The sequence below is a fragment of the Heteronotia binoei genome, chromosome 5 (genome assembly GCF_032191835.1).
Source record: "Heteronotia binoei isolate CCM8104 ecotype False Entrance Well chromosome 5, APGP_CSIRO_Hbin_v1, whole genome shotgun sequence".
NCBI lineage: Eukaryota > Metazoa > Chordata > Lepidosauria > Squamata > Gekkonidae > Heteronotia > Heteronotia binoei.
The window spans coordinates 43,793,250-43,813,349 of record NC_083227.1 but is presented as its reverse complement, the minus strand read 5'-3'; the positions used below and the strand labels follow the sequence as shown (position 1 = coordinate 43,813,349).

Sequence of the window (20,100 nt, the reverse complement as noted above, 5' to 3'; positions counted from 1 at the left end):
GGAAGGAGAGGGGCATTGTTGGTTGCAGACCTCCTGGGGTCCCTGCCTAAGATATCCTGGCAGCAACCTCGCAGTCTGCATCCCACCCAACTTGCTGATATTCCATTCTTGGGCTTCTCCTTTGCATCCCATTTCATAGGTATTAGGGCGGCAATCTTAATTAATCGGCTGACTGAGCCATCGGTGAGCTAAGGGCATGTTGCTTTATCATACAGGATGTTACTGCAGCAAAGAATGGCAAAGGAAATATTAAAGGCAGGCTTTCTCTTCCAACAATTAGCGACACCTTTGGCTTATTCAACTGTAAAGTCTCTGCAGAGACTGCTAATGAGTTTTGAGCATTATGTAAATTATTTATATTGATAGATTTAAACAGTTGATAAACTGTTTAAAAGGTATCTTTAAAACAGCCTTAATATAAATTGATAAGCTCTGCTGCTCTGGTGCAACTAAAGACCTTGAAGAAGATACTGGATTTATGCCCCACTCTCCACTCCAAATCTCAGAGTCTCAGAATGGCTCACAATCTCCTTTACCTTCCTCCCTCACAACAGACACCCTGTGAGGTGGGTAGGGCTAAGAGAGCTCTCAGCTGCCCTTTCAAGGACAGCTCTATGAGACTTATGGCTGACCCAAGGCCATTCCAGCAGCTGCAAGTGGAGGAGCAGGGAATCAAACCCGGTTCTCCCAGATAAGAATCCGCACACTTAACCACTACACCAAACGGGCTCTCTTGCCATTGCTGTCTTGCTCGCTTGCTTTCTGCATGAGTCTTTTATGTCTTTCCCCTTCCCCTGTTTCTCCAAGCCATAACATTATAGTGTTTAATCATATCCTGAATGTCCTGTGTCTGAACAATTCCTCATAATCCCTGCCCATTTTCCTCCAATGCTGAATTAAGGGGCCATTGTCCCCACCCTTCCTCTTCCCTTGACATCCTGTTGCTGTCATACCTTGGATTTCTCGGCTGTAAGGGTCCTCTACCTTTACAGCTGGGTCCAGAACTTTGAAAATCACCTGTAGGTTCAAGCAAGAGGGAATGTTTTTCCTTAATAGTTGATACAGTACAGCAACTTTGTTCAAAACTCCCATGGCAGGGCATCAGATTATTAGGCCCAATCTCAATCCTAGCACTTTCCCCTGAAATTTGACTACACGCAAATAAAAAACTGAGTTCTCTGTGAACTCAATTTTTATTTGTTAGCAATCAATTTTTACTGTCATTCCTTGAAGGAGCTTATGCAGCACACATGGGGTTATCACATTTTATTTTGTGAGACAGGACTTAGACTGAGATATTGTAACAGACCCACTCCCAAAATCTTGAGGCATTTTCCTACTACATGGTCCAAGCCCTACTACATGGTCCAGGCCCCAGCCTTTTTCACACTACATTAGTTTCAGTTTATTTCAGTTTACAAGGATTATTTGCAAATGGAAGAGAGTACAGAATGGTGGCTGAACCACATCAGGCTCACAGAAGTCCCATCAACATGTGATGAAAAGTCCTCACATTGGTCTCCCAACAAACATGAGGACTTCCACATTATCTCTCAGTGGTAGACCTGACAGCCTGGACACTGAGGCCTCTGGTGAAACATCCATACACAGAGGACCACACAGGGTTTTCCTTAATCCTTTTCTATTTCTTCAGCCTCTTCTGGTCCTGGAAAGACCACTCGGGCTTGAGGGATGCTTGAAGAAAAACTGCTTCATGGGTCAGTGGGCTGGAGTGAGGATGATCAAAGGGATGAAACTGCCCTCTTCCTTCAGCAGAACTATGCTTGCACAAGAGAGAGAAACGATTTTGCCCTCTTGCCTCTCTCCATTCCAGCCCCCTGGGTCCCAAAGTCATGCCTACATATGGGTCCTCCAGTTACTATCGGAATAATCCAGAGGCCAGAAGGGGATGCAGGAACACCAAGGAACACTCTGGGCAGCTGGATACAAGTTGATAGCTCTTGTCCTGCATGGCTGTTAATTTGCCTTTAGAATGGTCCCATAATGCCTACATATGACAGTCTCCTATGCACCATTCCCAGCTTTTGGCAATCAGATGTATGCTGCTAGTTCTGTGGTCATAACTCAATTTCTAGGCAAGCAGGGGCCAGGATAGGTGCTAAGGCATCCAGTGTAAGGAAATGAAATGGGCCCGTCAACATAATGGGTTTCCCCAAAAAGAGCAAACAGCACCTCTAGGGCTTTCTCAGGTCAGGCAAATGGTGCAGGAGAAAGACTTAAGCACTTCCTGCTTGAACGCTGTATATGAATCAGGCCCAGACACAGACTTCACAGTGCACATCTGATCACCAAGACAGGAGGAAAACTTCTGAGATTTTTCAGAAGCCTTAGCTCCAGAATCAAATGAGACCCTACATTATTTGACACTGGCAAATTTTTGTTCAGAACTGTGGAAACTAATATTCATAATTCAGTCATTCTATTGTTGAAATTCAGGCTCTAGTGTCAAAACCTGAATTCTCATACCAGCACATATCTCCAGCAAAACCTGAAATCCATTCTGAGCTCCCTTCCACTCTGTGCCACAACCCTCAAATTCAAAATCTGAGAATGTGGGTCAATATTAGCAACTGCAGATTTGTTTCAACTTTGCTAAAGCCTCTTAAACCCTGAGCTGTATTCCAGCACCCAGAAGCAGCTAGTATGCAGAACACCATTCATTCCAGTCTGAAAAGAGGTGAGATACAGGGTGCATTCACACTACCATAAATAATGCATTTTGCAACAGGAGTTTTACTGTATAAGAATAGCAAAAATCTAGTTGCAAAATGCATCATTTATGGAAGTGTGAATGCACCCATAGATAATACACTGAAAGCCACAAAAGCATGATAGACCTCCATCAGAGCTGCAAAACTGTGTCAGACAAGGGGAAGAGATCTGAGTCTGCAATAATAAACAAAGGGCTACTTCTGCTTACTTCTGGCTCCTTCACCCCCAAGCAGGAGCACCCTTCTGCCCTGTCTTCACCAGTTGGCCAACCTTCAGGAACTGCAACTGAGGGCAGGCTGTATGGGATCCCATCCCCAATTAGCTCCCTTCCCTCCTCAAACTTGTCCTCCCCAGGCACCACCCCCAAATCTCCAGGAATTTCCCAAGTCAAAGTTGGCACTGCTGTACATCAGTCATGAATTGACGAACATTTAACTTTCATGTTTCAAAGGATAGCCTCAGCCCTCCTGCGTATTAATTGCATTTCAGCAGGGAAGTACTGACCTCACCGTGGCTAGAGGGCTCAATCTCAGAGTATCGCTGATCACACACTGCCTGGTTGATATGTGTTGGGACCTGGGTCGGGATTCCAGGGAACAGCTTGGAACAATTGAAGGCAAAGTAGCGATAAACTTTCCAGGTGTGCCCGAAATCTGATGAACGTTCAATCAACATGACTGCCGGGCGGAATGTCTGGAAGAGAAAGAAGAAGAGGGCTGAGTTGCAATTTTCCTTCCGTGGCTAAAAAAGAACACCCTTCCCTACTAAAAAAAAAAAAAACCTTAGAAGAAAAAAAATGCCAGCATTTTCAAAGTAAGACACTCGTAAGGAAGGCCACATTCACAAATGCCCATTCAAGCACTTTTCAGGCCCACATTAAGGGGTGTGAATAAAAAAAGTTTAAAATTTTTTTATATTGGTTGTTTGGGTTTTGTAATTGATCAGTGGCCATGTGGAAACTGGGAAGGTTGCATGTAAGTGCACACACCCTCCACACATAAGCTGCTTTCTCTCACTTTTCCTGTTCCAGCCCCACATCCTTACAATGCAGAACCCGCTCAATCAGTGCGGCTTCTCTTCATCCTGTCACATAACTCAGATGCCATAAAACTTCTTGTTGCAGGCCTGCTTCAGTGAGTCCTGTGCTACTGTCCAGGCTGAAGATATATGAAGCTCAGGGCAGGTGGAAATTTAGTGGTGTGTTACTGAACTGGATAGAAATCTACAAATTTCCCAGTTCCCATTAGCCTGTGCTTTTGGTAATGAAGCTCTTGCCAGTTCCCCATGAAAGCATCTAGTTTGTTGTTGCTGCTGACTTATGGCAACCCTGTAGGGTTTTCAAGGCAAGAGGCATTCAGAGTTCATTTGCCATTGTCTGCCTCTACATCATGATAATTCTGGTATTCCTTGTTGGTCTCTCATTCAAATATTAGCGAAGCCCAACCCTGCCTAGTTTCCGAGATCTGATGATTTCGGGCTAGCCTGGGATAGCCATGTCAAGGTAAAAACACAGCCACAGCAATATTTCAGCATCTTTAGAGGATCCCCAGTACCTTAAACTTCATTATGAGGTGAGTGAAATGGAACTCAGCTTCCAGGTCCAGGCGGATGCTGACCTGCTCCACACCTGGGCAGGGAGAGAAAGGGACAGATGTTAGATCTCCTCACATGAGTATCCTTCAAGAGGGGAGGCTGAAAATTACAAAAAAAAAAAGTGTCTCATCTACATACACTCTGGAAGAGATAAATTCCTCAGGGATGTAAGTGATGCAGGGCATCAGTCTTCCCCTGTATTATTCACTTATTTGCCTTGAGCTATGTGCAGACAACAGTTATTCAGGGCCTGCAGGTGGTATGATAGAGCTATTGTTGCCTGCAGGTATATATATTCATTTTGTCTGCTCTGCTTTGGTCCCTGAATGCTGCTTCCTCAGGCTTTGAAAAACCTGGAAAAACCCATCTAAATAGAGTCCACAGGAGGACCAGAAAATAAAATGAATGTGCCTACTCCCAGGCAGCAATAGCTCTATCATGTAATCTTTAAGACTCTGAAAAACAATCACCCAGGCATACCCTCTGTCTAGCTTTAAGTGAAGAGTTGTGGGTTCTTCCTGCTAGAGGAAAACCCTCTCTCTGAGGGTTCAGGTTGCCAGTTCTGGATTGGGAAATGCTGCTGCTTGAAGGGCACTTGGCGTAATTAGTAGACTGATCAAAGCCACCAAGTAATACACTGTCTTTCAGTTTGCAATAATATATTACAAGGATTGTGTACAACACATAATAAACAATACAATAATGATAGAGGCTGGCGGTGCTAGGGCCTTTTAAAGTAACAGAAACCCCAAGGGGGCCAAAAAACCCTGGCCCCAAATGAGTGGATATAAGTACAAACTTGGAAATAGTCCAACTGAAATTCACAAGGTGGGTGCTCCTGAGGAACGTAGCTTCAATGCAGCTGCTTTCTTAAAAAGATGTCTCTCTAGATTTTGACGACGTTTCAATTCCTTCTTCAGTTTAACGGCTCAGTTATTTAGGAACCCTATTCTACATTCTCTAATCACAGCATTAAGCTTCCCATTTCCGTGTGAACATCGATGTTCACACTGAAATGAGAAGCTACGTTCCTCAGGAGCACCCACCTTGTGTATGTTAATGTGTGTGTGTGTGTGTGTGTATGAGACAGAGATTTTAAAGAAGAGCAGGGTTATACCTTGCTTTTCTCTACGTTAGGGAGAAACTTACAATCACCTGGTTTCCTCTCCTCACAACATGTCAGTTGTGAGGCTGAGAGGGTCCTGAAAGAGCTGTGAGTGGCACACCCAGCAGCTGCATGTGGAGGAGGAGAGGGGAATCAATCCCGATTCTCCAGATTAGAGTCCACTGCTCTTAACCACTATATGCTGGCTCTCCTTAGAAGGAATACCAGTGCAAGAAGTGAGGGACTATTCACCCCTTTCTCCTGTGCTGTCTTTCCTCTGAAAATCACTACCTCCTATTTGGTTTTATTGATTTGTTTTCTCTAACAGGACCCAACCCATTTGGGGATATTTTCAGTGTAAAAATAGGGAAAGGGAGAGATAGACAGCTCCCCATACCCATACCATACCAAACCTTTAATGGCATAATAGATTCAGATAAAAATACACAGAATATAAAAATTTAAACATTGGAGATAAAATCAAAATAAAACCGAGCTTACAGATACATTCAAACATGGTCAGAATTAAATTTAAGGATGTCAGCCAGAAATTTTGCCACAGCCTCACTAACCACCCCCTCAGTATCACATAGACAGCTCCCCCACCACCACCCTTGCATCAGTGTTCTCCTTTAAATGGTAGCTGGAGCAGCTCCATTGTAAACAATGGGTGGAGGGAGACTGTAGAGCTATTGTAATTGTGCTCCAACTTTATGAGAAGGCTTTGCCTGGGAGAGACAGATTCTGACCGTATGTGGTAGAATTTATCTAAGCAGAAGGAAGTAGACTCTCACAGTTCCAAGGAGCTTGATCAACATAAAAGAGAAGGGTGGATAACATGACTGAGACTTTCCACTTGTTGCTTTAAAGTACCAAAGGATTCACATGAGGCCTAGTTGTATGCCATGAAAAACTTCAGCTGCCCATTTCTTCATATTAAAGGTAGTTCCCTTTGCAAGCACCAGTCATTTCTGACTCTGGGGTGACGTCGCATCATGACGTTTTCACGGCAGACTTTTTACAGGGTGGTTTGCCATTGCCTTCCCCAGTCATCTACACCAGGGGTGGCCAACAGTAGCTCTCCAGATTTTTTTTGCTTACAACTCCCATCAGCCCCAGCCAGCATGGCCAATGGCTGGGGCTGGTGGGAGTTGTAGGCAAAAAACATCTGGAGAGCTACCGTTGGCCACCCCTGATCTACACTAACCATCCGTTAAAAAGACAAGTAATTTTTGTCTTGGCCAGTTGACAATGCTAATTTTAAGAGCATTTTCTTCTCAGAAAGGCAATGACCCCAGAGCAAGTAAATATTTTCAGTCTCTTCTTGCCTCTTACCATTCTCAGACTGCCACCAGGTCTGCTCACCATCCTGGCCACTCACGTAGATGACATTCTCAATCCGGTGGCTCTCCCGAAGGGATGGTGAGCGTGAGTCGCAAATGAAGCATTTCTCAGAGTCCTGTTGTGAGAAACACAGTGTACCAGACATCAACCAAAGCATCACATACTTGACGATTTTGCAGGTGGAGCCTGAGGTGGGTGGTGTTTGAGGAGAGGAGTGGAGGGACCTCAGCAGGGTATAATGCTATGGAATCCACCCTCCAAAATAGCCATTTTCTTCAAGAGAACTGAACTTGATTGTCTGGAGATCAACGGTAATAACAGATCTCCAGGTACCAATGAGAGTCTGGCAACTCCACACACAGATGCTCAGAGAAGTCCCTTGACAATGGACATTATGGTCATCTATGGTCAGAAGGACACTCACATCTGGCAAAGACACTGCTTCCCCCCTGCAAAACTAATTACCAGGTGTCCCTCAGCTCAGTTGCTGTGAAACTCAGAAGATAATGATGATCTAGTACTCTGAACCATAGTAAAAAATAAAAAGAAAGGTAAGAGTATTTTCTTATCTGAAAAGAACTGAGGACTGTGATTGGCTTGAGTTTCTCATGTGTTTTTCTACATGCAAATGCATTACAGGAAGAAAGTCACTCTGCAAGGGAAATATGAAAATTGCTCTTCTGTACTAGTATGGGAATTTGCAACACAATGCTATGCATGGCTATTCAGTAGTGAATTAAAGGGGGCTGACTCACATGATGGGGAAAGGTATGGACTACAGCCTTAGAACACCTTTGTCCAACCTCTATTCTTCTGAATAGTGTTTCAATTGCAGGTAGGCCTTCCTCCTATCCATTGGCTTCTGCCTTTAGAAGCCTGTATTTCAAAGACACCTGGCCAGATAGAAGCAGCAGGAGGGCCTACATCAATGAAGGCTCTCCTTATGCTGAATCCCCATCGTCAGTCTTTCCCGGTCCTTCCCAATCACCAGCACTCAGGTAGCGTTACCTGTAGATGGCTTACGATGCAGTATTCGTGGGGTTCCTCCAAGCCACAAGTGGATGTAGCACTCAGGCTGTGGGACCTCCCAATGAGCAGGTTCCCTGTGGCTGGATAGCAGCTACCCTCTGAGCAGCCATGGTATAGCAGGTCAGGCTCTTCTGGCCCTTGAGCATCAGCTACCTGAACTGGTCAGAAAAAGAAGGGAAGAGGCCCAAGGCCATTGTAAGAATTTGTGAGATACCAGGACATAGTGAAACAAGATCCCTCCCATAAATTACCGATATTGTAATCTCGCTGACCGCCCACCAGTAATCCACACATTTACTAGAGATAACAGAGTTTATGTTTATTCAATTTTAAGTTTATTCTGGGTTATGTTTTTTGTTTTAAACAATTTTATTGATAACATATGGTAATAATTTCCATTAATAACTTCTTTTCATCTATCCCATATGCTTCTTTCTAATCACCCCTCCCCCCGTTACTTGACCTCCGCCAGTGTTATTTACTCAAAATACTAACATTAAAAGGTACCCTTAATTCCTAAGAACTAAAATTAATATTCTTCTTTCTTCTAAAGTTTAATCATTATCAAAAATTGTCCAATGTCCTTTTACTTTCCACTCGTCTTCTACGTAACTTCTAAATTTTTTCCACTCCCTTTTAAACTCTTCTAAATCATAGTCTCTTAAAGTTCTTGTTAATTTGTCCCTCTCACTCCATGTCATAACTTTTACAATCCAATCCCATTTTTCTGGTATTTTTTCTTGCTTCCATAACTGCACATATAGTGTCTTAGCAGCTGACAGCAAGTACCAAATTATAGTTCTATCTTCTTTTGGGAATTTTTCCATTTGTAATCCCAACAGAAAAGTCTCTGCAGCTTTCTTGAATTCATATCCCAAGATCCTAGAAATTTCTTGTTGGACCATCTGCCAATAATTTTTCGCTCTTTCACAAGTCCACCACATATGGTAGAAAGAACCTTCATGTTTTTTACATTTTCAACATCTGTCTGGCATCTTGTTATTCATCTTTGCCAATTTTTTAGGAGTCATATACCATCTATACATCATTTTAAAACAGTTCTCTTTAATACTCTGACATGTTGAAAGTTTCAAAGAGTTCTTCCATAAATATTCCCATGTATCCATCTGTATTTCTTTATTTACATTTATTGCCCATTTAATCATTTGAGATTTCACTACTTCATCTTTTGTAGACCATTTTAAAAGTAACTTATAAGTTTTTGAAATTAATTTTTCATTATCTCCAAGCAGAACTTTTTCCATTTCTGTTTGCTCTCGTCTTATTCCTTCAGTTTTAATATTGTTCTCCACCAAACTCTTTATTTGTTGCATTTGAAACCAATCGTATTTGTTATTCAACTCCACAGCAGTTTTCAATTCTATTTTGCCACTTTGTATTTTTAATAGTTGATTGTATGACAGCCATTTTTCCTCACCTGTCTCAGCTGTTATTTTTATCACTTCTGCTGGCACTATCCATAATGGTTTTCTTTCATCATCATATTTCTTATACTTCATCCAGGTATTCAACAAATTATTTCTTATATAATGGTGAGAGAAAAAATTATCCATCTTTTTCTTCCCATAATACATATAAGCGTGCCAGCCGAATTTATTTCCATGACCTTCCAATGCTAAAAGTTTTTTATTCAACAGTGTCACCCAATCTTTTATCCACACTAAACAAACTGCTTCATGATAAAATCTTAAATCTGGTAATTGGAATCCTCCTCTTTCTTTAGCATCTATTAAAACTTTCATTTTAATCCTTGGTTTCTCCCCAGACCATACAAATTCCGAAATCTTCCTTTGCCATTTGTTAAATTGTTTACTGTCTTTCACAATGGAATAGTTTGAAACAAATACATTATTCTCGGCAAAATATTCATCTTAATTGCAGCTATTCTTCCAAGCAATGACAAGTTAAGCTTATTCCATTTTATCATATCTTCATCCATTTTACGCCATAGCTTTTCATAGTTATTGTTGAATAGGTATTTATTCCAGGTTATGTTTATTCAATTCAGATCCACTATTTACACAGGAAGTCTGAGCTAGATGGGTATATGAAGGATGAGTTAATTCATTTTATTGGCTACAGAGGGTGATTTTTTTTAAAGGTATGACCAATACTGTCACCAGTGAGTTCCAAAAACTCTCTTTATTGTTGATTTATCAGATTTAAACATATTTCACCTGTAGGTAGATCTTGATTCAGGATCCAGCCAGCTAGGGTCCTGGGGTCTACACCTGCAGGCAACCTCTAAAAATCATCCTGAATTTTCCAGTTGCTACAAATGGGGAGGGCAGGAATGTCAAAATAAGTTTCTCTGTGACACTCATATCCTTCATGTGATATTAACTTTTGCTGACACAGCTAAAGATTCTCATGGATGTTTCATGAATCAGCATATGTTAGACAGCTACAACTCTGGTCATACTAAAAGTAGATTTATGGTGGATAAGTTTTTGCAGACTAAATTCCACTTTGTCAAATGGATGACGTGCATCCTCAATTGGCGGGTATAACTATACACACAAGCATAGAGGCAGAAAGGTAGTAAACAAGGCCAACACAACGCAAAATAAGCACACTGAGCATTTTCAATTTAGTTTCTGTAGTGTGAGAAGAACCCCAAATCCCTCAAGCTCTTATCTGGATACTATCAAGCTGTCAGAATAAATTCTAACTCAGCAGTTTCACATGTGATTCTCCCTCTGAAGTTCTTTTACTGGTGATTCTTATATCAGAAACAAAATGTCTTAGGAGACTGAAATATTCTCCTGCTAGTTTCTGAGTGTTACCATTGTATCTCAGAGTTGTAGCCATTTATTCTTTTGTAAAATGACTGCGTCATTTGTTCTACACATAGAGAAGAATATTACAATTGGCATATGTATAATTACAAGTGAGGGTCCCACAATGACTCATGGGGGTGGGAATCTTATTTCCCTGTTCCTTCACACCCTCTTGTTTTTACTCTTTGCCTTCCCCTAACAGTTCCTGCAGCCCCTCCTTTTCCTTCTCTCCCACCCAGCTACTGGCCTACTTTTTTTTTTGCTTCTCTTGCTGGCACCTTATACTTCCTCACACATTTTCTTCTGTTCTCCTCCCCCATCTTCACCTTTCCCTTACCTTTTCTGCCCCTCCCCTAGCTTTCCTCCTATTTTTTCCTCTCTAGTCTTTCCTATCTGCACCCCCACTCCTTGCTAGCATTGAATGATGCTTGAAATCCTCCACAGTGTTCAGTGTGGGTTGCTTAGCCACTCACAAAATGGTCACTAAGGTCTTACTGTAGTCTTATGAGATCTCAGTAACACACTTTTCTTACAGAAGCAAACATTGCTTCTACGATTTCTGGGTTTTTCTAATTCTCCATTTATTCCCCCCCCCCCCCCCCAATATTTCATATTTTTCTGAAATCCTGGGGCTTCCCCTGGCTTGCAAAAAACAAAGAACAAAAAAAAAAACCCACTACCTATCTGTTCTTGGTCCTACTGCGTGGATGTTTTGATACACACTGCATGGCTCAGGTTAGAGATAACACTGATATGAGAAGTGGGATTTTTTGCTGTGTGTGTAACAGAACATTTAATTTTGGAACAAATTAGTACAAGGGCATTTACTGTGCTAGCACTGCACTTCTATGCACACTTTCCTGGGAGTAAGTGCCACTGAATAAAATGCTATTGATTTTATTTTACTTTTTTAATAGTGTGCCTTTTTTACTGAGACTCAAGGCAGATTGCAGAACAAACAAACCCCCAACCAGAGTGACAATGGGTCAGATTTCTGAGTACACACGACTGGTAACCGTACTTGCTGCCTCCCAAGCCAGGCTAGACCTCAGAATCAAAAAGGAAATTGAGAAAAGGGTCAGAGTGGACTGAATTAACTTTGTTCCCAAACTTCTCACCCTAGGGTCACTATGTCTAACTCAAGAAATATCTGAGGACTTTGGGGGTGGAGCTGAGAGCAAGGGTGTGACAAGCACAATAGAACTCCAAAGGAAGTTCTGGCCATCACATGTAAAGGGACTACCTGCCTTTTAAATGTCTTCCCTCCATTTGGAAATACCAAAGGATGGGGGCACCTTCTTTTGGGCTCATAGAATTGGACTTCCTAGTCCAATCTTTTTGAAAATTGAAGGGTGTTTTGAGGAGAGGTACTGGACGCTCTGCTGAAAATCTGGTGCCTCTAACACAAAAAACAACTCCCCCAGAGACCCAGATCAATTCTCCATTGTAAACTATGAGAATCAATCTCCATAGGGTATAATGGAGTGTCCAGCAGACATTTCCCTCCACCACCACCCTACTCCCCCGGCTTTCTAATAACCCTGAGGGGGGAGGGCCTCCAAACCTTCCCTCAGCCGAGGACTGACAACCCTGTTTCAGTCGGAATTCAATCAGTAGGGAGGGAATCGCAAGCAGAGAAACCACAAAACAATGCTTACCCCTAGAGTCGTAGGCAGGATTGGGGGGGCGGGGGGGGGAGGAGTGCGCGCTAATTAAATTAATCAAACTAAACTGACGCTCTTGGAACCAAGCGAGCCCCAGGAGCGAGCGCTCCAAAAGGAGCCGCCAAGAAGTTACTTCCCAGGGAGCAGCGAAAGGAACACCCCGCCCCCCCCCTTCCCCGCAAAAGTTGAGCTTGGAGGGGAGCGCGAAAGAGTGCAAGTGAAGGCAGCGGCGGAGCTCAGAGTTACAGGGAGTCCTCGCCGCCCTGCCCCGCTTCTGCTACTATCACCATGCTGCGACTGGATGGGCCGTCCACGCTCTCTGTCGCCTCAGGCTGTGCTTCTTTCCTGCAGGCAAAAGCAGAAGGGCGCAAGTGCAAAGCGAGGAGGTAGTCCTGGCGGGTCACGGCGAGGACAAGCCGCTCGCTTTCTCGCGAGGTGGACAGACTTCTGGGGTGGACAGACTGAGCAGGGAGCCGGCCTACCGTGGTGGGGGAGGAGGGCTCGAAGAGGACCCCCGCTGTGCCGCATGGGGGGAGGGAAACCGGGAGGCCAGCAAGGCCGAGAGCCGGGACGCCTGCCCCGGGAACCCGGCAATGACTTTTCCTTGCTCTTGGCGCGTGTTTCTGAGCCCTGTGCTCGGCGGGGAGGGTGGGGTAGAAAGGCGCCAAGAGTGCCGACTGATACCATGAGAGGGAGTAAAGGGGGAGACGTGTGAGGCAGCAAAATGATAGGGGAGCCCCTATCAAGGGTATATTTTGCTGCCCCAAAATCGGTAGAGATCGCTGCCTGCTTTGCCCCCACGCTGGCTACGGTCCTGTAACTCCGCACATTGAATACGCTTCTTACAATGAGTCGACCCATCTCTACGTTAGATGATTCTAACCCCAGAAAGAGCCAAGAGCACCTAGTTAACCAGCTTTTCCAGTTTGATACTCACTCAATACTTTTACTTTGTTTATCGGTTTTCAGTTTGATAAACTGAATGAGTATTCCAGGCACTGTAAGGAATGCTTCAGGAAAACGGAGTGTGCAGATAAGCCCCTAAGAGGCACAACAACCACAGTGTATGGGGAGGACTGACTGGCTATCGTTTAAACTAACACAAACATTTATTTTTATCATTCCACTTGTTCATAGGAAAAAATGACCATTTCATCCACAATTACTCTTCATAAGAGTCTTCCTCATATTATGAGAAGCCCCAGCTACACATGAAAACCTTGGCTAAATTATTGATTCCATGAGGACCATTCAATCACATAATGAGAACCAATCATTATTAATCTCCACCTTTATCACCCTCAGAATGGGCTGTGTTCTTCTCCAGGATGCTTACCTGTGCACTTTTGGGGTTGCACCAATGAGTCTGTCTTGTCTAGTACTCTCACATAAATATAGTTTGCATTTAGACAGCACTTCAGAGCATTCAAAGCATATTGATATTGCCTCAATAAACTAGGGCAATCTCCCAGGTGCAACTTGTCATGCATGGCACATAGTGGTTAGACACTTTGGGATTCCAACTTGGGAGAAAAGTGGGGTGTAAAGAAAGAGATGACATTGGACCCAAGTACTTCCTGGTTCATAGCTCAATTTCAGAGTTGCTCTGTTACTCCAAAGATGTTTGTACTTGTTCCGTAACCTCAGAAATAAGGGAGATGCCATGCTGTCTATCCACTTGTGAAACACCTGTGTGTATATGTAAGCTTGTGCACACCAGTGGCATGGTCTAAAAGTATCACAGACTGTGCTCACAAATGCTAAATAATGCACTTTCATTGCACTTTCCAACTGGATTTTACTGAGTGAACTGGCAAAATCCAGTTAGAAAACGCACTGAAAGTGCATTATTTAGTATGTGTGATCTCAGCCAAAGACTCAAAAATGGTACTTTAAGATACTGAAGGTACCCCTCTTTGTTTCAGATTCAGTCATATGAAGGAACACTTGAAACTGGAGAAACTATATCCCCCCCACCCCCGCCTTTCATTACACCTTGTGCTTCCTGCTGTCAGCAGAAAGATCTGTCACACGCTGAAGCTTTTAATACCAGAACACAAAGGGTGCTTGTTAGTACTGGCAGAGCATGGTGCTGCTGACCTGCCTATGACCCTGTCTGTCAGTCTTCAGATTAGAAGGGGGTCCTGCATGCGCCAGGATCCTAACACCAACCACATTGGGATTTCAGGATATATTAAGAGGCTTGCAAGTGGGCTCTGTCTTCCTGATCGATCCAACAAGTCTAGAAAGAGATTAAGCTTTCCCAGTATCACCTGCAGGAGCTAAGAACATCACAGAGTTTGTGAAAGTTGAACAAAGTTCTGCTCTAACACCTGCAAGTGGAGCCTTCTATATAAGAATTTTGCAGTGTATGAAACACAACCCTTGGATAGGGTAGCATTCCTTCCCTTGGAGCTACAAGAGCTCTGGTCAGTAGTTGTTTTCTCTCACATCAACAATATGAATGCCCCAGTGAAGGGAGCAGCGTCACACAGGGGCCTTCAACACTCAGTTCCAGGGCTTTTTTTTGTAGCAGGAACTTCTTTGCATATTAGGCCACATACCCCTGATGTAGCCAATCCTCCAAGAGTTTACAGAGCCCTTAGTACAGGGCCTACTGTAAGCTCCAGGAGGATTGGCTATATCAGGGGTGTGTGTCCTAATACGCAAATGAGTTCCTGCTACAAAAAAATGCCCTGTGTTCCATCCCATCCTAGGGACCCACCAGGACCAGCTCTAGACTGTCTGGCTCCCTAGACAAGGCTAACTTCTGGCACACACACATACCCCACACTGATAACATCACCAAGCCACATGGGGGACACCCAGTTTGGCAACCCCAGAAGGCCAGCGCCCTAGGCAATTGCCAAGTTTGCCTAGTGGCAGGGCCAGCCCTGGGACCCACATACTTAAAGGACTGCCTCTCACTTAGGAACCCATGTGACATCTCTGTTCTTCTGAGCCACTTTATCTCTGCTTTCTTGTAGACAGGTGTGAGGCTAACGACAGTCCAATCTCACTATTTCTCTGTTGAAATCATCATAGAATCACAGAATCATAGAGTTGGAAGGGACCTCTAGGGTCATCTAGTCCAACCCCCTGCACAATGCAGGAAACTCACAAACACCTCCCCCTAAATTCACAGAATCTTAATTGCTGTCAGATGGCCATCTAGCCTCTTTAAAAACCTCCAAGGAAGGAGAGCCCACCACCTCCCGAGGAAGCCTGTTCCACTGAGGAATCGCTCTAATGGTCAAGAAGTTCTTCCTGATGTTGAGCTGGAGACTCTTTTGATTTAATTTCAGCCCACTAGTTCTGGTCCTACCTTCCGGGCCACAGAAAACAATTCCACACCATCCTCGTTATGACAGCCCTTCAAGTACTTGAATATGGTGATCATATCACCTCTCAGCCGCCTCCTCTCCAGGCTAAACATCCCCAGCTCCTTCAACCTTTCCTCATAGGACTTGGTCTCCAGACCCTTCACCATCTTCGTCGCCCTCCTCTGGACCCATTCCAGCATGTCTATATCCTTCTTAAAATGTGGTGCCCAAAACTGAACACAATACTTCAGGTGAGGTCTTACCAGAGCAGAGTAAAGCGTTACCATCACATCACATGATCTGGACACTATACTTCTGTTGATGCAGCGCAAAATTGCATTTGCCTTTTTAGCCACCGCATCACACTGTTGACTCATGTTCAGCATATGATCCACTAAGACCCCTAGATCCTTTGTGCACATACTACTGCTAAGTCTCCCCCATCCTATAACCATGCATTGGATTTTTCCTACCTAAATGCAGAACTTTACATTTATCCCTGTTAAAATTCATTTTATTGATTTTAGCCCAGTTTTCCAACCTGTCAAGGCCATCCTGTATCCTGTTTCTGTCTTCTTTTGTGTTTGCAACCCCTCCCAATTTAGTATCATCTGCAAATTTAATAAGCATTTCCTCTATTCCTTCATCCAAATCATTAAAGATGTTGAACAAAACAGGTCCCAGGACAGATCCTTGAGGCACTCCACTTGTCACTCCTCTCCAAGAGGATGAGGAACCACTCACAAGCACTCTTTGGGTGCAATCAGTCAACCAGTTACAGATCCACCTAATGGTAACAGGATCCAAACCACATTTTACCAACTTGTCAACAAGGATAGTATGTGGAACCTTATCAAAAGCCTTACTGAAATCAAGATAAACGATGTTTACAGCATTCCCCTGATCCAGCAAGGTAGTTACTTTCTCAAAAAAAGAGATCAGGTTAGTCTGACATGACTTGTTCTTGAGAAAAGCATGCTGACTCTTAGTAATCACATCCATTCTTTCTACATGTTCCAGGACTGACGGTTTGATGATTTGTCCTAAAATTTTTCCAGGTATAGACATCAAGCTGACGGGTCGGTAATTACCCGGATCCTCTTTTTTCCCCTTCTTGAAGATGGGGACAACATTTGCCCGCCTCCAGTCTTCCGGCACCTCTCCTGTTCTCCAAGAATTCTCAAAAATAATAGCGAGAGGCTCAGAAATTACATCCGCAAGCTCTTTTAGAACCCTGGGCTGCAATTCATCTGGCCCTGAGGACTTAGTTTCATTTAAAGAAACTAGGTGTTTATGTACTACCCCTATGCTAATCCTAGGTTGGAACTTCATACCCTCCTTATATGTTCTGTTTTTGCCACGATGAGCACCGTTTCCCTCAGAAGAGAAGACTGAGGAAAAGTAGGAATTGAACAGTTCCGCCCTCTCTTCATTACCTGTTACAATTTCACTTTTTGCCCTCGCAATGGGCCTACCATGTCCTTGCTCTTTTTCTTACTCTGAACATAAGAAAAGAACCTTTTTTTTTGTTGTTTTTAGCATCTTTGGCCAGCCTAAGCTCATACTGAACTTTAGCTATCCTAACTTTTTTTCTACAAGCACTGGTGATTTGTTTATATTCATCCTTGGTTATAAGGCCCTCCTTCCAATTCCTAAAGGAATCTTTTTTATTTCTCAAGTCTTTAGAGAGCTGTTTATGGAGCCACTTCGACTTCTTTAGGTTTTTTCCATTTTTTCTTCTCATAGGAATTGTCTGTGATTGCGCTTTCAGTATTTCGCTTTTAAGAACTCCCACCCTTCCTGAACCTCCTTCTTCCTAAGTATCTTTGACTATGGGATTTTACCCAGCATAGTTCTAAGTTTGCTTTCTGAAGTCCAACCTATAAGTCTGACTACCTATAGCTTCCCTAAGACTGTAAATTCCAAAATCACATGGTCACTACTGCCCAGGGTGCCCACTATTTCCACTTCTTCAACCAATTCTTCCTTGTTGGTGAGAATCAAATCCAATATAGCAGATCCCCTTGTTTCCTTCTTCACTTTCTGGAAAAGGAGTTGTCAGGAATCTATTTGACTTTTCATTTTTAGCAGAGTTGGACTTCCAACAGATGTCTGGGTAACTGAAATCTCCCATGATCACTGTATCCCTTCTCTTGGAGAACTTTGCAATCTGCTACTGAAGTATCTCATCTAAGTCCTCTGCCTGACTTGGTGGTCTATAGCAGACCCCCACAATAATATCACTGTTATTTCTTACTCCTTTTATTTTTACCCAGAGACTCTCAACTGAGCTGCCATGCTCAGATTCACATATTTCCTCACAAGTATATACCTCCTTCACATATATTGCTACGCCTCCGCCTTTTCTCATTTGCCTGTCCCTTTTAAATAAGTTGTACCCCTGAATCCTAATATTCCAGTTGTGAATGTCATCCCACCAAGTTTCAGAAAGGCCTATTATGTCATAGTCTCCTTCCTTTATTAGGACTTCCAGTTCCTCCTGTTTGTTTCCCATACTCTGTGCATTTACCTTTACAGAGTTGCAAAACGGTATAGAAGACATTTCTTACCTGTTCTACAGGTAATAGTTTAAAATATATTGATGTATTTTAAGTGTATGGTGACAATTTTTTAATTTGTTGTTACAACTCTGTTATGAAGGAGAATTTATACAAATTTTAATGACAGCTACATTTTCTCAGAAGCTCCCTAACCAGCCCTTATACTTTAAAAAAAAAAAATACTAATTATGGCCCAAGCTGTTGCTCTTGCCAATGATTAACTGAGGCTGCTCAGCCAGAGTTATGCCTGGTACATTCCAAAGGAGCCCCACCTGGGCACACGATGTGATTAATTTCTGAAAACAAGAACTGGTGGTTAATTTCTAAAAACAAGAACTGGAGTGTCTCAAAAGGGCCTGGAAGCATTGCAATTAATCGAAAGCCGGCCACCTTTCCCCTGCTCTTCTAAGGTTTGTGTGCCAGCAGTATTTATTGATCCAATTCTCCTTCCATGCCTTTATTATCTGCTCAGCAAACCAGACTTTAAGCAAATGAAACTTCTCCTGACAAGGCTGGAGGTCATACAGAAAAAGCTTAACCTGCTTAATTTCTGCATGAAAGTGTCCACTTAAAGAAACAGAAGGAGGGTCAGGGTTTTCCCCACCCTTTTTGAAAAAAACAGTCAGTCTCTAGATATACGGGACTAGCTGTGATTACCCAGGGAAAAGGAAAGGCACTCAGGGCATGGATCAAACAAGAGAAAGAAGAGGTCATAGGCTGCCTGCTTACAGGTGGGGGCTGGAGACCTCCTGGAATTGCAACTGATCTCCAGATCACCAAGATCCATTCCCCTGGAGAAAACAGCTGCTTGGGAGGTTAGGCTGGGTGGAATTATACCCTACTGAGGTCCCTCCCCTTCCGAAACTCCACCCTCCCCAGGTTCCACCTCAAATCTTCAGGTATTTCCCAAGCAGGAGTTGGCAACTCTAATTTTGTCAATGTCTTAAGGAAGAAGAAGAAGACAACATTGGGTTTATATTCTGCCCTTCACTCAGAGTCTCAGAGCGGCTCACAATCTTCTTTATCTTCCTCCCTCACAACAGACACCCTGTGAGGTGGGTGGGGCTGAGAGGCTCTCTCAGAAGCTGCCCTTTCAAGGACAACTCCTACAAGAGCTATGGCTGACCCAAGGCCATTCCAGCAGCTGCAAGTGGAGGAGTGGGGAATCAAACCCGGTTCTGCCCTTTTAACAGAGGTTCAGTGTGTAGACTGGACAAATGTTCATAGCATGGAGGCAAATATGTGCAGTGTGCATTTAGAGTAAGCTAAATGCACCCTGCACGTATGGCTTTTTTGTAGGAAAAGCCCAGCAGGATCTCATTTGCATATTAGACCACGCCCACTGACGCCAAGTCAACTGAAACTGTGTTCTGTGTGTTCCTGCTCAAAAAAAGCCCTGCATGTGTGTAGCCTTTTTCTGTAGAAAAAGCCCAGCAGGAACTCATTTGCATATTAGGCCACCCCACCTGATGTCACTATTGTTTCACACAGGGCTTTGTAGAAAAAGCCCAGCATGAACTCATTTGCATATTAGGCCACACCCTGGACACCAAGCAAGCTGGAACTGTGTTCCTGTGCATTCCTGCTAAAAAACAAAACAAAACCCTGTATCTCTCTCTCTCTTTCTCTCTCTTGTGCTGTAGGGCTGATCTCTGTAATTCACAACAGATACACTGTGCGGCTAAACAACAAAAAACTTTGCTTGTACTTATAGGCTTGAATTCCACCTAAAATTCCCTTGGACACAAGGTGGGGGAGGCATTTCCTCCTCTGGGCAATCTCCAATTCCTCTGAAGCTATTGCCTAGCTCTAAGAGCACCATTTTTGGGACTACCATGGGAGCAAGGGATCAGCAAAACCCACATCTCTTCTTTGAACCTGCAGAAGGTGAAAGCAGGATCAAAGCCGTAGTTTGCAAGCCTGCTTTAAAGTTTTTAAAAATAATCT

The 20,100-nt window shown here is 43.4% G+C and overlaps 1 protein-coding gene across 2 annotated transcripts in view; it reads right to left on the bottom strand.

The window, feature by feature from the left end:
* Positions 1–20,100, bottom strand: part of LOC132572404 (laminin subunit beta-1-like) — a 95,997-nt gene that overhangs the window by 58,765 nt on the left and 17,132 nt on the right. For both annotated transcript variants that reach the window (XM_060239364.1, XM_060239363.1), the window contains exons 3-7: positions 7,784–7,962; positions 6,767–6,890; positions 4,287–4,360; positions 3,238–3,426; positions 954–1,017 (exon numbers count right to left, since the gene is read on the bottom strand). In XM_060239364.1, coding sequence (XP_060095347.1) covers positions 954–1,017; positions 3,238–3,426; positions 4,287–4,360; positions 6,767–6,890; positions 7,784–7,962 — 630 coding nt within the window. The remainder of the gene's footprint in view (positions 1–953; positions 1,018–3,237; positions 3,427–4,286; positions 4,361–6,766; positions 6,891–7,783; positions 7,963–20,100) is intronic.